We start from the raw sequence: 12654 nt of genomic DNA on the forward strand, positions 1-12654 counted from the left end.
TTAGATACCCCTGCAAAAAATAGCCCCCAAACCTAAAAACTTCTTAAATATACTTTCACTTATTAGACATCACAACTAATTTGGTTTATTTCCTATGGTTGATTCAACATATACAAATCAATATATAATGCAGCATATTAATAAGCATAAAGACAAGTCACATGAGCATTTTAGTGGATGTAGAAAAGGCACCTGATGAAATGAAAAACACCTTGAGGAAAAAACAACAACAACTACTACTACTACTAAAGTCAGTGGATGACAAAATGAGAGCCGACCTTTAGTAAGAAGAGAAAATTTTCATTATTTAAATAAAACATTTCCTGTATAATCTTCTCCTCCTCTCCAAGGTTTCTTTGTTTAACAGCCCTGGCTGTCCTAAAACTCTCTTCATAGACCAGGTTGGCCTCGCAACTCAGAGATCCTTCTGCCTCTGCCTCCTGAGTGCTCCTGGCCTCTTATAAAATCTTAATGAGACAAGGGTTACCTATCTTGATACTTATTGAATCCTGTGCTCTAATTGTAAACTACAAAAGTGTAAACTACACTATAGAGAAAACAAAAGTACAAAAATCTAGTCTGAAGTTAAACTATCCCTAGATCCAGATGACACGATTCTTTATTTAAAAGACCTGAATTATACCACTAAAAACTTACGAATCTGATACTTTGAGTAAAATATCAGCTTACAATATGAACATGCAAAAGTCATTAGCTCTTATATACACCAGTAACAGAAATTCTAAGAATTAAATCGGGAAAAAGTGCCCCTTCATAATGGGAGAAAAAAGAAGTGGAAGAAGAGGAGGAGGAAAATATATATAACGCTAACACTAACCAAGGTGATGAAAGATTTCCAGGGTTTTTTGTTTTGTTTTGTTTTAGTTTGGTTTGGCTTAGGGTTTTGTTTTTGTTTTTGTTTTGTTTTGTTTTTTAGGTTTTTTGAGACAGGGTCTCTCTGTGTAACAGTCCTTGGCTATCCTGGACTCCCTTTTGTAGACCAGGCTGGCCTTGAACTCAAAACCATCTGCCTGCCTCTGTCTCCCAAGTGCTGGGATTAAAGGCGTGCGCCACCACACCCGGCTTCTCTGTTTTTAAGACAGGTTCTCACAATGTAATTCTGGCAAGTTTGAAAGTCCTATTGGCAAAATCTTAAAAGACTGAAAAGAGTTTCCAAAGGAAGACAGTAGATGATAGACAGATACCACATATTCATGGATTGGAGCTCATGTTGTAAAAATGGCAATACTGATAATAGCAATCCACACACTCAATGCAATCCATAGCAAAATTTCAATGGCGTTCATCATAGAACTAGGAAAAAATAAAATAAGGATCACAGACAACACAATGTAAACAGAAAGAACAGTCAGATGTATCGTATTCACCTCAAACTATACTACAGAACCGCAGTGAAAAGGGCTGCAAGGTACTCATAGAAAAAAAAGGCAGAGAGTCCAATGTGATGTAAAGAGGGGGACTTGAACTAATATGGCAACAAACTATTAAAAATGTTTAAACAAAAATGTTAAAACCACACAGTGGAACTGATAGCGTTTTTCTATAGTTAGAGGTGGTAAAACTAGATATGCAGGGGTGAAAGGATGGAATTAGATCTGTGTCTTTCATCCTACAGAAAAATCAATTTGAACTGGATAAGAGACAGTAAATTATTAAAATTATAAAAAGGTGCTGGGTGGTGGCAGTGAATGCCTTTAATCCCAGAACTTGGGAGGCAGAGGCAGGTGCATCTCTATAAATTTGAGGCCAGCCTGGTCTACAGAGCAACTTCTAGGATAGCCAGGGTTAGAGAGACCCTGTTTTGAAAAAAAACGGCAAAAAAAAAAAGTGTTATAAGTACTACCACTACATTTGTACCAAAATGAATATACAAAATTCTACAGAAAAAAGGAAAATATCATAGTAAGTACATTTTCATCGTTACTATATCTGTGATGTTCATGTGTATTTAAAGAAAAGGAACTAGTTTTGGAAAAGAATAAGGTAAGACAGGGACAAAAGGGAGAACAGAACTATGAACAAAAAAGCATAGTGTATGGCACTAAATAACAAACTCTTACTATTCTTTGGCTTGCAGCCTTATTTTCCCTCTTGCTGTGATAAAATACCCTCGCATGAGCATTGTCAGAAGAAACAGTTTGATACTGTTCATGGCAATGTTTTAATTAATTGCTTTTCTGCTGCGATGAAACACCATGACCAAGGCAACTTATAGAGGAATGAGTTTACTTCACGTTATGGTACAGAAGGGATCAGAGTCCATGGCAGAGGGAGGGCATGGCAGCTCACTGCGGGGCCGCTGAAGCAGGAAGCCGAGAGCTCACATCCTCAGTGGCAAACAGGAGGCAGAGAGAGCAAACTAGACATAGAGGGAGCTTTTTATTCTCAAAGTTCACCTCTAGTAAGCTACTCCTGAACTTCCCAAACAGTGCCTCCAACTCAGGGAGCAAGTGTTTAAATGCCTAAGACTACAGGGGACATTTCTCATTCAGTGCATGACACTGCAAATCCTGCTGTGAACGCGAAGGCTGCGGGAGCTGAAGCAGCGGCTCACGTGTTCTTGACAGTCAGGAAGCAGAGGAAGATGGATGGATGGCTGTTCTCAGTTCACATTCTCCTTTATACAACCCAGGATCCTAGTCCAACAGAGACAGTTTGCTTCCGCCCTCAATCAACAGATCTGACCACAATTAACCTAAAACAAACAAACAACACCCCCTCTCCCCCCTCAACTTTGTCAAGACTGACCAGTATCTGGGATGAATGAGATAAAAAGGATGTTTCCAAATTCTTCGCACTTGCAGAGTTTTTCTCATGGATAAATACTCTGTTAGACAGCAAGTTCAAGGTAGCACACAATACCTTGTCACTTATGTCACACTTGACAGAATTCTCTTGAGAATGAGCCCTTTGCTCTTAAACTGTGATGTTTGGGAAAACATTTTCCCACATTCTTCACATCTGTATGATTTCTCTACAGCAGGAGGTCCCTTGTGTTTCATAAAGGCTTACGGGTTAATAAAGATACTACGGCCTCTCTTCAGTATGAATGCTGTTGTTTAAAGTCAGAGGTGTCTTAACACGTTCTTTACATTTGTGGGGTTTTTCTCCAGTGTGAATTTACTGGTGTTGAGTAAGTCTTCAGCAAGTATAAAATACCTCGCCGCATTCTTCCCATTTGTACGGTTTCTCTCCAGTATGGAATAGCTTGTGCAGAGTAAGGTAAGAATGGGTAGAAAAAGCCTTGCCACATTCTTCGCACTTGTAGGGTTTCTCTCCGGTGTGAATCCTCTGGTGTTTAGAACGTCCTGAGCGGGTACAGAAGACCTTCCCACACACTTCACACTTGTAGGGGTTCTGAGAATGGATTCTTTGATGTTCCTTAAGGAGTGAAGGGTAGCTATATGATTTTCCACACTCTTCACATTTGTAGGGTTTCTCTCCAGAGTGACCCAGCCTGTGCCGCATGAGGTAGGAGTGAGTGGAAAAGGCTTTCCCGCACTCCTCACAATTGTAGAGTTTCACTTCGGCGTGGATTCTCTGGTGCTTAGAAAGTTCTGAGCGAGTCCTGAACATGCTGCCGCATATCTCACAACTGTAGGGCTTCACTCCAGAATGAATTCTTTGATGCTCCTTCAGGATTGAAGGGTAACAAAACGTTTTGCCACACTCTTCACATTTGTACGGTTTCTCTCTAGAGTGGCCTAACTTGTGCCGAATGAGGTAGGAGTGAGTGGAAAAGGCTTTCCCGCACTCCTCGCAACTGTACAGTTTCACCTCGGCGTGGATTCTCTGGTGCTTGGAAAGGTCTGAGCTGGTTCTGAACGTGCTGCCGCACGCTTCACACTTGTAGGGCTTCACTCCAGAGTGGATGATTTGATGTCCCTTCAGGTTTGAGCGATAGTAGAATGTTTTCCCGCACTCCTCACACTGGTAGGGCTTCTCTCCAGTGTGAATTCTTTGGTGTTGGTGAAAGTATGTAGACCTACGGAAGGCCTTGCCGCACTCCTCACAACGGTACGGTTTCTCTCCAGAATGAATCCTTTGATGTTGCTTTAGGGTGGACGGGTAGGAAAAGGCTTTGCCGCACTCTTCACACCTGTAAGGATTTTCCGCAGAATGAATTCTTTGATGTTGCTTAAGGAACGACGGTAAATAAAACGCTTTGCCACATTCTTCACACTTGCAGAGGTTTTCTGCAGAGTGAGTTCTTTGATGTTGCTTAAGTAGTGAAGGGAAATAGAATGCTTTTGCGCATTCCTCACACTTGTAGGGCTTCTCTCCAGAGTGGATTTTCTTGTGTATATAGAGTGCCGAGCGAGTACTAAAGGCCTTGCCACACTCCTCACACTTGTAGGGCTTCTCTCCTGTATGAATCCTCTGGTGTATAGAAAGTGCCGAGTGAGCACTAAAGACCTTACCACATTCTTCACATTTGTAGGGTTTCCGCACAGGATGGACTCTCCGGTGTTGAATAAGGAGTGAGTTGCAATCAAAGGCCTTGTCAAATTCTTGGCATTTATAGGGCTTTCCCCCTGGTGAGTAAAAGTTGAGATACGAATAAAACCAAGTGACATTCGTTATATATTTATAGTGCTTATCTTTAATATGGAGACTATTACTCGTGCTTACACTTCTACAGACAAATGAGAAACTGCAATACATTTCCATGCCGATATTCACGTTAGTGAAATTCGCAAAACACTTTATATGAAAACAATATAAACTTCTACTGAAAGATGAAAACAAAGAATATAGAAATCTTGAAGCCATTATCCAAAGGTAAGTGGCTGAGGAAGTAGCACCAACAATAACAATGGAAATGTTAAGGGATTAGGCTAAATAAGCCCACAAGATAAACTGATCAGACATGCACAAACGTATAAAGTATCTAACCGAGCGCTTTTCTGTTACTGTGATAAAACACCATGACCAAGGCAACTTATAGACGAAAGAGTTAACTTAGGCTTATGGTTTCAGAACAGCATGAGTCCACCATGGAGGATCGGATGAAGGCAACACAGGCACAGCAGCTAGAGCAGATGCTGAGGCTCACATTGTGAACCCAAACCATGAAGAGAGAACAAACTCACAGCGCAGGGAGGAATTTAACTCTGCAGGTCTGGTCCCAGTTATGTACTGCCTGTGGGAAGGCTGCACCATCAACCGGGAAACAAGTACTCAAATACAGGAGTCCACAGGGGAGGCATTCTCATTTAATTACAGCCAAGCTTGGATATCTGGGTTTTATATCGGATTGTCTTAAATTATATGGACGTAGGACTACACAATTTTAAGAATTAAGTTTTAAGACAGGCATGGTGGCTTCACGCCTTTAATCCCAGCACTCAGGATTTTGGAAGTTTTGGAAGTTTGAAAAGATTTCCTTCATAACAAGTTTACTATCTATAAACAATAGATTTCAAGCGCTAAAGACAGTATTTTATGTTATATTTCCATAACAAGGAAATAAGTTCCTGAAAGGTATAGACTTTCAAGTTCATTTATGACAGATTTTTGTTAAAGGCAACATTTCTATCAATGAATATAACATAAAGCTAGCCTATCTGTAAGAATACTCATTCACTAGATAAGACAATTGAATAACAAATATATAAGATATGAAAATGTGAGACTCCTATTTTCCCCTGAAGAGAAAATATAGTTATGATGCTCACAGAACTAAAACTCATACATTTTAAAATAAATCTTAAATTGTCATGAAGTGCTTAGCATTGGACATTCTAACCACAGAAATATGTAGGTTGCATGTGAAGAAATAATTTAAGGTAACCTAGAATTCAAGACAGTACCATAGAAAATAGAACTATAAATTAGAAAAAGATTCTGAGGTCACAAAATTCTGAAGACCTACTGATAATCTATTAAAAATATGATTTCTAGATATGTTTTTAATGTAGGACGTTATACCCACAAAGGGAATGCATTTTAAATTGATACTGGGTATGTTGCAGAAAAAAAATTAGAACACAGCATAATTGCCCATATCTTGATGAGAAGTGTGTAATTAACAAGTATGTATGTGACATAGAAGAAATTCATGTTAAAGTTATTGCGCTTATAGCTCTTGAGAAATACATGGGAATTTTCAGAGGTGTAGAAAACAGTAAAAAGTCAGGTACAGTGTAGACTCAACAAAATGAACTCTGAGTCCCTGTAAACACAAGCAGAGCTCACTGGAGGGGAAGCAAAAAGCTTAGAGACTCAAAGCATCATCGGCATCTGGCAGGTGTCCTTCTGTGACAGCAAAGGACCTAAGAGAAGATGCTGTTAAATATGAGTTCCACCAGAACATTGTGTCTCACTGCTCAGGATAAAGCCTGGTGTTCTGCTGGCTCTCCGACACCCCACTCTGTCCTCTGACCCCTCAGTCCTACCCACCTGGGTGCGTGGTGGAAGCTGCCGGTCTCGTCACATCTGAAGGTCCTTGTTTCTGCTCCAAAAATGTGACCAGGTATGGCTTACAGGATGCAAGACCTGTTTGTGGGGAAAGGGAACAACAATGATTGTGTGTTCTCCTGGGAAGGAACATCCTCTCCCATTATTAAGCTTATAAGAAAAGACAAAACTGCAGAAAGCTCGTTACTTAAATGTTTCCTGAGACGCACATACAGTATATGTAGGAGGAATCCATAATGTGAAGATCCTTAGCTTCATTTACAAAGTAAATATGAAAGCTGAAGGATCAAACATTCTCTTTAACATGTGTGCCCCATGCTTCATGCCACTGAGTTTATAGAATTATATCTAGAATGAAGGATGCATTTTTTTTTCTTTAAAGATTTATTTATTATACATACAGTGTTCTGCCTGCATGTATGCCTGCCTGTCAGAGGAGGGCACCAGATCTCATTATAAATGGTTGGGAGCCACCATGTGGTTGCTGGGAATTGAACACAGGACCTCTGGAAGAGCGGACAGTGCTCTTAACCTCTGAGCTATCTCTCCAGCTCTTGAAGGATACAAATTTCAAAAAGCAAAAATAAAAGCCATTTTGAAAACATAAGAAGAAACATAATTATTTCTTCGAATATCAGCAAAGGCAGGTATACAAAAGTCACTGTTGGATAGCACCAATTCCCACGGGATGTTCTAAAAAGGGAGCAAGTTACATGGTGGTGAAAAAAGAGTTCATTTATGGAAGTGATCCTCACCCAGGAACACAAGGTTGCTGTAATTCTCCAGCATCACATCTCTGTACAAATTCCACTGAGCACGGTCCAGGCATTCCCACTCCTCTGCAGAGAAATCAATGGCCACATCCCTGAATGACAGCATTTCCTGAAATAAAAATAAACGAATAGTATACATGTCAATTAAAGCCACAATCATAAGCTGGGCATGGTGGCACATGCCTTTAATCCCAGGCAGAAGCAGGGATAGATGTTAGTTTGAGGCCAGCCTGGTCTACAAAGCGAGTCAAGGACAGCCTGTCTTGCAAAACCAAAAACCAAAACAAACCAAAAACAACTCACAATAATAAATAAACAGCATCAGCATGCAGCTGTGAATAAAATTCCAAGTTTCACACATAATAAGAGGAGAGCTAGAATGCTTCAGACACCAGTGAGTAACATTCCTAAGAGTCTTCTGATGATGAAGAGTCTCATGATCTCACCCTTGACCCATCTTCATGAAAGAGAATGGAGAATCCTATTATCTCATATGGATATTTGACTTTTAAGAAAGACTAAAAGGCAACGAATGCATTCACAGGAATATATGCATTTATCTTATGGTTATTTTATAGATGACACATATATATGTTTCTTAGAGGAGAAAGTGATGGTGAGGGACAAGGTACTTATCAATACTTAATGTGCACAATCATGAATGTGAAATGCAATGAAAATGTAGATCCTGATGCAGCAGCTCTGGTAGAGATCCAGATTTCTGAATTTGTACAGAGTTCAATAGTGATGCTAATACCACTGCAGCAAGAAATAGGAAATAGAGCAGCCAAGAGGTAAACGGTAAAGAAAGAACTCACAGACAAAATGGATAGCAAGTATTTTAAGAAATTATAAATTACCAAGTGTAGTAATAACAGTATTTGAAGATTTAAAATACACTAGACAACACTCTAAGTTTTCTCACTTCCCTTTTCCGGTTTTTGCATGTTTTCTTTTTGCAGGGAACAATCTGTTGTTGCATGAAATTTGAGCACACTGTGTACCCCAAGATTGTGTACTGGAAAAACCTGTTTCTTATTGTGATATGGCTCAGCCCTAGCACAAACCTTTAAACCCAAGAGCTTTCTGTAAACAAGAGCTAAATAAAGTTAACTCTAGGTCAAGAGGTGGAGCAAGCAACCAGGGAACAGGAAGTGAACACAGAAAAAAAAAACAAAAACAAAAAAACTATAGAGAGTGAGAGGAAGTTGGGAAGATGGATAGAGAGACTCACAGGAAGTAGAAAGGAGGGACACTCAGTGTGAAGGGTTTTAAGACAGAGTGGAGAAGGAGAAGGAGAAGGAGCTTTTTCCTTCTGAGATGTCAGCTAGATGCTTTCTCTGCTTTTCAGAGCGAACAGGTTTTCACCCCAGCATCTGGCTCCTGAATCTTCACTGGTAAAATTGAATAACTGGGATATTGTTTTTTAAAACAACAATCTGTGCATTTGCTTTAATCTTATAACAGGCTTTGAGCTCATGATACCTATGCCTTGGTAACCAGAGACCAAGAATTACAATTTGTGATGCTACTTGCTATTTTCTTTTATTTCAATACTTTCTACTCTTTAGGGTTTTTTTTTTTCCTTATCACACAGAATTCCCAAAATGGTCTATGAGAGCAATGATAACAGTTTGCTTATGATTAAATATAAAAAATATGAGAAGTGTACATTTTAATGAATTATTTTGTAATAATTGCTACATACTCTGCATAGTCTTCATACCGATTTCATACATTTATCTGGTCAAACACTTTCTGTTCTGTTTACAATATCCAAAACCTTGTTTTCCAGGCATCTGGAATATACACTGATTAGGGTCACCTATAGGCACCGTTCTGGGCCACAGTTCCATTAACTTTCTCCTCCTAACTCCACCAGAGCATCCACTCATCAGTGTCTCCTCAGGTTTCTCTTCCAACCTATGCTGACCCACATACGTGTGTCATGCAGCATCTTCTCAAGCCTCTCTTCCAACTGACACTGACCCACATAAGTTTGTTGTGCAGCAACCATTTCTGTTGTTAGCCAACACATTTCGCAATACTCAAAGTATGGAACTGGAACTCAGAAAAGGACATGGAAGACCACGTTGTCACATTTTCATTAGAAACACAGACTGTAAATTTATTTAGACTATTACTTCTAATGTCAATGGCAGATGCCGCACTCTATATGACAGATGTCTAAGTGCGACTGATGTTTAAAATATTCAGCACACTGTTATTGAATGTTCCTAATGAAATATCAAGTGCAGTCTATCCTGTAAACAGTTGGGACTTGAATTCGTATGCATATTATTTTATGTACACTGATCTTATATACAGATGGTCACTCACAAAATCACTGACAAAAGTCCGTAAAGAGAGGGACAGGATGGGGGTTGGAGAGATGGCTCAGTGGTTAAGAGACGTGTCTGCTCTTCCAGAGGTCCTGAGTTCAATTCCCAGCAACCACATGGTGGCTCGCAACCATCTGTAATGTGATCTGATGCCTTCTTCTGCAGATAAAGTGCTCATATACAATAAATAATTTCTTTTTTTAAAGAGGGAAGGACAGGAATGAACACCATGAAGTAGCTGACTCCTCCCTAAGGAGAAGGAAGACATCTCACTTTAGCGGTTGGGTTTCCCAGCTGGATGTGTCAGTGCCACATGTGAATGCCAGTGGAGGAAGTGGCTGTCGTCACCCACATGTAGAACTGGAACTGTTCCGGCTATTGTAGAGAAGCATCGCACTCATGGCTGAGCCCGCAGCATAAGGGCTAAGCGCAGATCGGCAATGTAAACCATGGGGGCTGCGTCCAGAGAAACGACTGAAGTCTCGGATTAGATGTTTAAGGAGCGAAGTGGGAAGAAGTCAGGGAAAGTCAGAAGAAAACCCCACAAGGTCCTACAGTACCAGTACACACAAATAATGGACAATCCCTGCAAATACGGAGCAAGAGTCGAGCAGGGCGAAGAGTGAAATCCTACCTCACACAGTAAATGCAAACAATTATGCAATCACCAAAACCAAATGCTTTTAACAAAAGCATGCTCATGGGAGATTTTTAAATTACACGTCAAATACAGTAAATAGACTCTCTCAAGTATATGTTTTGAAAGTAGCAAGTGTCAATTTGACAGATTTCTGTCAGGCTGGTGTTAAGCCAAATGACAGAAGCTATCAGAAGTAGTTAGTATATCCATAATCTATGTTTAAAAAAACTTATCTTTTTTTTAAAATATAGAATCTTTGTTATTTTGTTTCTGTTTTGTCTTTCGAGACAGGGTTTCTCTGTGTAGCCCTGATTGTCCTGGTCTCACTTGTAGACCAGGCTGGCCTCGAACTCATAGAAATCCACCTGCCTCTGCCTCCCAAGTGCTGGGATTAAAGGTATGCGCCACCACGTCCAGCTTTACACAGAATCTTATTTAGCATAAATTGATCTTGAATAATCTATGAAATCTATGAAGATGACCTTGAACTCCTATTTCCCTGCCTTCTCAATGCAGAGATGACAAGGATGCTCCAAGAACAGGCGTAGGTTTTGGTCTACATTTTTTTTTCCCCAATCACCAGTGTGTTGTTGAATTATACATACCAGAAGGGTCTCTAAATTATAGGAGAGCATACCCCTGCACCATGCCTACATTGTAGAAAATTACTTTTGGTGAGCAAGGCAGTGTACACAGTCCACAGAAACATCTGGACCGAGGTCGGCTTAAAGCTCACATTTCTTATGAACAGACTTTAATGCCACACAAACATTTGATCTGACCTGAAGTATTGTGAACTATGAAACCGTACAAAAGACAGGCTGAGGAGTCTTTAAACATTCTGCCACAGTAGAAATACTGGGGCAAATGTTTCCAGAAGGCTGATCAGGGAGCATCAGTGAACCTGGATCCACATCCAGGGGCAGTGACAGAGTAGCTGTCAAGGAGTTTGGACACTGTCGTGTGCCCTGAGATAGCAGAAAAACTCACGATTAAAGAGCAATGTAAAGGCTTTGTTGGTGTGCAGGGTCACTTGTACCTGGGGGACATTCAAGTCCCCTCCTCTCCCAGCAACTCATCACTTGTTTCTGAAAAGGAGTCCAAACTTCTGACATCTATGACATAATTGGATAAGGTATTATTTTCCAGTAACTTTTACTCTGCAATGTGGGGTCAGTAATTGCTTGAATGATGCAAAACTCACACGTTCTCCTTTAGGGCATAATGCTGACTACATGGGAATGTTAACGCTGAGGATTCAGATCACAGAGGTGGCTACGAAGGATTCCCACTCAAAAGAACAATCCAGAAATCTAATAATCTATTTCAAAGGAAATGGGACTAACATCCCATACACCAACCTCCCTGGAAACTAGGAACGTCTATCAACCCAAACCAAGAGTACAGATCTCCGCTTGATCTAAAGGTCTTGAGATAACGGACTTCGGCCAAGTGCGAGTGGGTCAGCTAGTGCCAACACGCTTCCCAAGTCAAGCTGGGACCTGGGCTCCTAACACCACCTCAGGCTGAAGCAGTGAGCCGGCCCACCCTGGCTGGGGCAATATTGAACCTTCCACCATTCCACAGTTCTGGTCTACGGAGTTAGCTATCCTACCTCAGAACCCTACGCGGCCGCGTCCTAACAAAGCTTTCATTCACAGCTCCACCCCCATACTGCTCTCCCCACCCCAGATCTGCATCCAGGCTCAGTGGCCCAGCTTAGGTCAGCAGCACGGCATCTCCAAGTCGGCTTCTCCCGGCTTCTGGTCCACTGCAGCTCCGATCCCCTCAAGCCAGACCACCCACCCCGCACAGTCACTCAGGCTGCGCTGCTCCCTGGACCAACCTCCATGTCAGAGATCCGAGAGAGCGAGGAGCAGGACACAACACCGCCGAACTTAGGGGAAGACAAATGTCTGCAGACGGGATGCGGAAGTGCGGTTCAGAGAACCGCTGCCTGTGACGTCACATGGAGCGCGACTACATTTCCCAGAATTCCGTGTCCTAACTGTCTGCGGAGGAGGGTGGATTGGAACAATCACGCTGGGGCCGGCACTCGGAGTTCGGTTGCTTTTAAAGTCCCAAGAAAACAGGACGTGTTTTAATGTCAATTGAGGCTTTGGTAGGACAGTTTTTTAGTTCTATCTGGTCAAAATGACGTTTAAAACTCCTTCACTAATTATAAGTCCTTGATATCCGCACGGAAAGTTGACATTCACTTAACTGTACTTTTAAAATAACAAAGCAAGAGGCTAAAGTGGAAGTGAGCACTGTCATGTTAAGATGATTTTTTAAAAAATCAACGTTGATGTCCCCGCTTTTCATCCAGTTTAAGATGAAAGGATTACAAATCCAAGGCTGCCTGGGCAATTCATAGAGGCCTTGTCTCAAAAACAAACAAGCAACAAGCAAAAAGTACAAAACAGACTAGGGAGATTGCTTGGGAGTAAAGTACATG

At 41.1% G+C, this 12654-nt stretch overlaps 1 protein-coding gene across 1 annotated transcript; it reads right to left on the reverse strand.

Annotated features, from left to right (window-relative positions):
* Positions 1 to 853: 853 nt before the first annotated feature.
* Positions 854 to 12159, reverse strand: LOC311598061 (uncharacterized protein). Its single transcript, XM_084782862.1, has 4 exons — positions 12043 to 12159; positions 7197 to 7323; positions 6424 to 6519; positions 854 to 4556 (listed from the first exon to the last, which is right to left on the reverse strand). Exons 1-4 carry the CDS (start codon positions 12046 to 12048, stop codon positions 3163 to 3165), a joined length of 1623 nt encoding a protein of 540 aa, XP_084638988.1. The 5' UTR covers positions 12049 to 12159; the 3' UTR covers positions 854 to 3162.
* Positions 12160 to 12654: the final 495 nt, after the last annotated feature.

Source organism: Acomys minous, assembly GCF_964271855.1.
Source record: "Acomys minous genome assembly, chromosome: 5".
Taxonomy (NCBI): Eukaryota; Metazoa; Chordata; class Mammalia; order Rodentia; family Muridae; genus Acomys; species Acomys minous.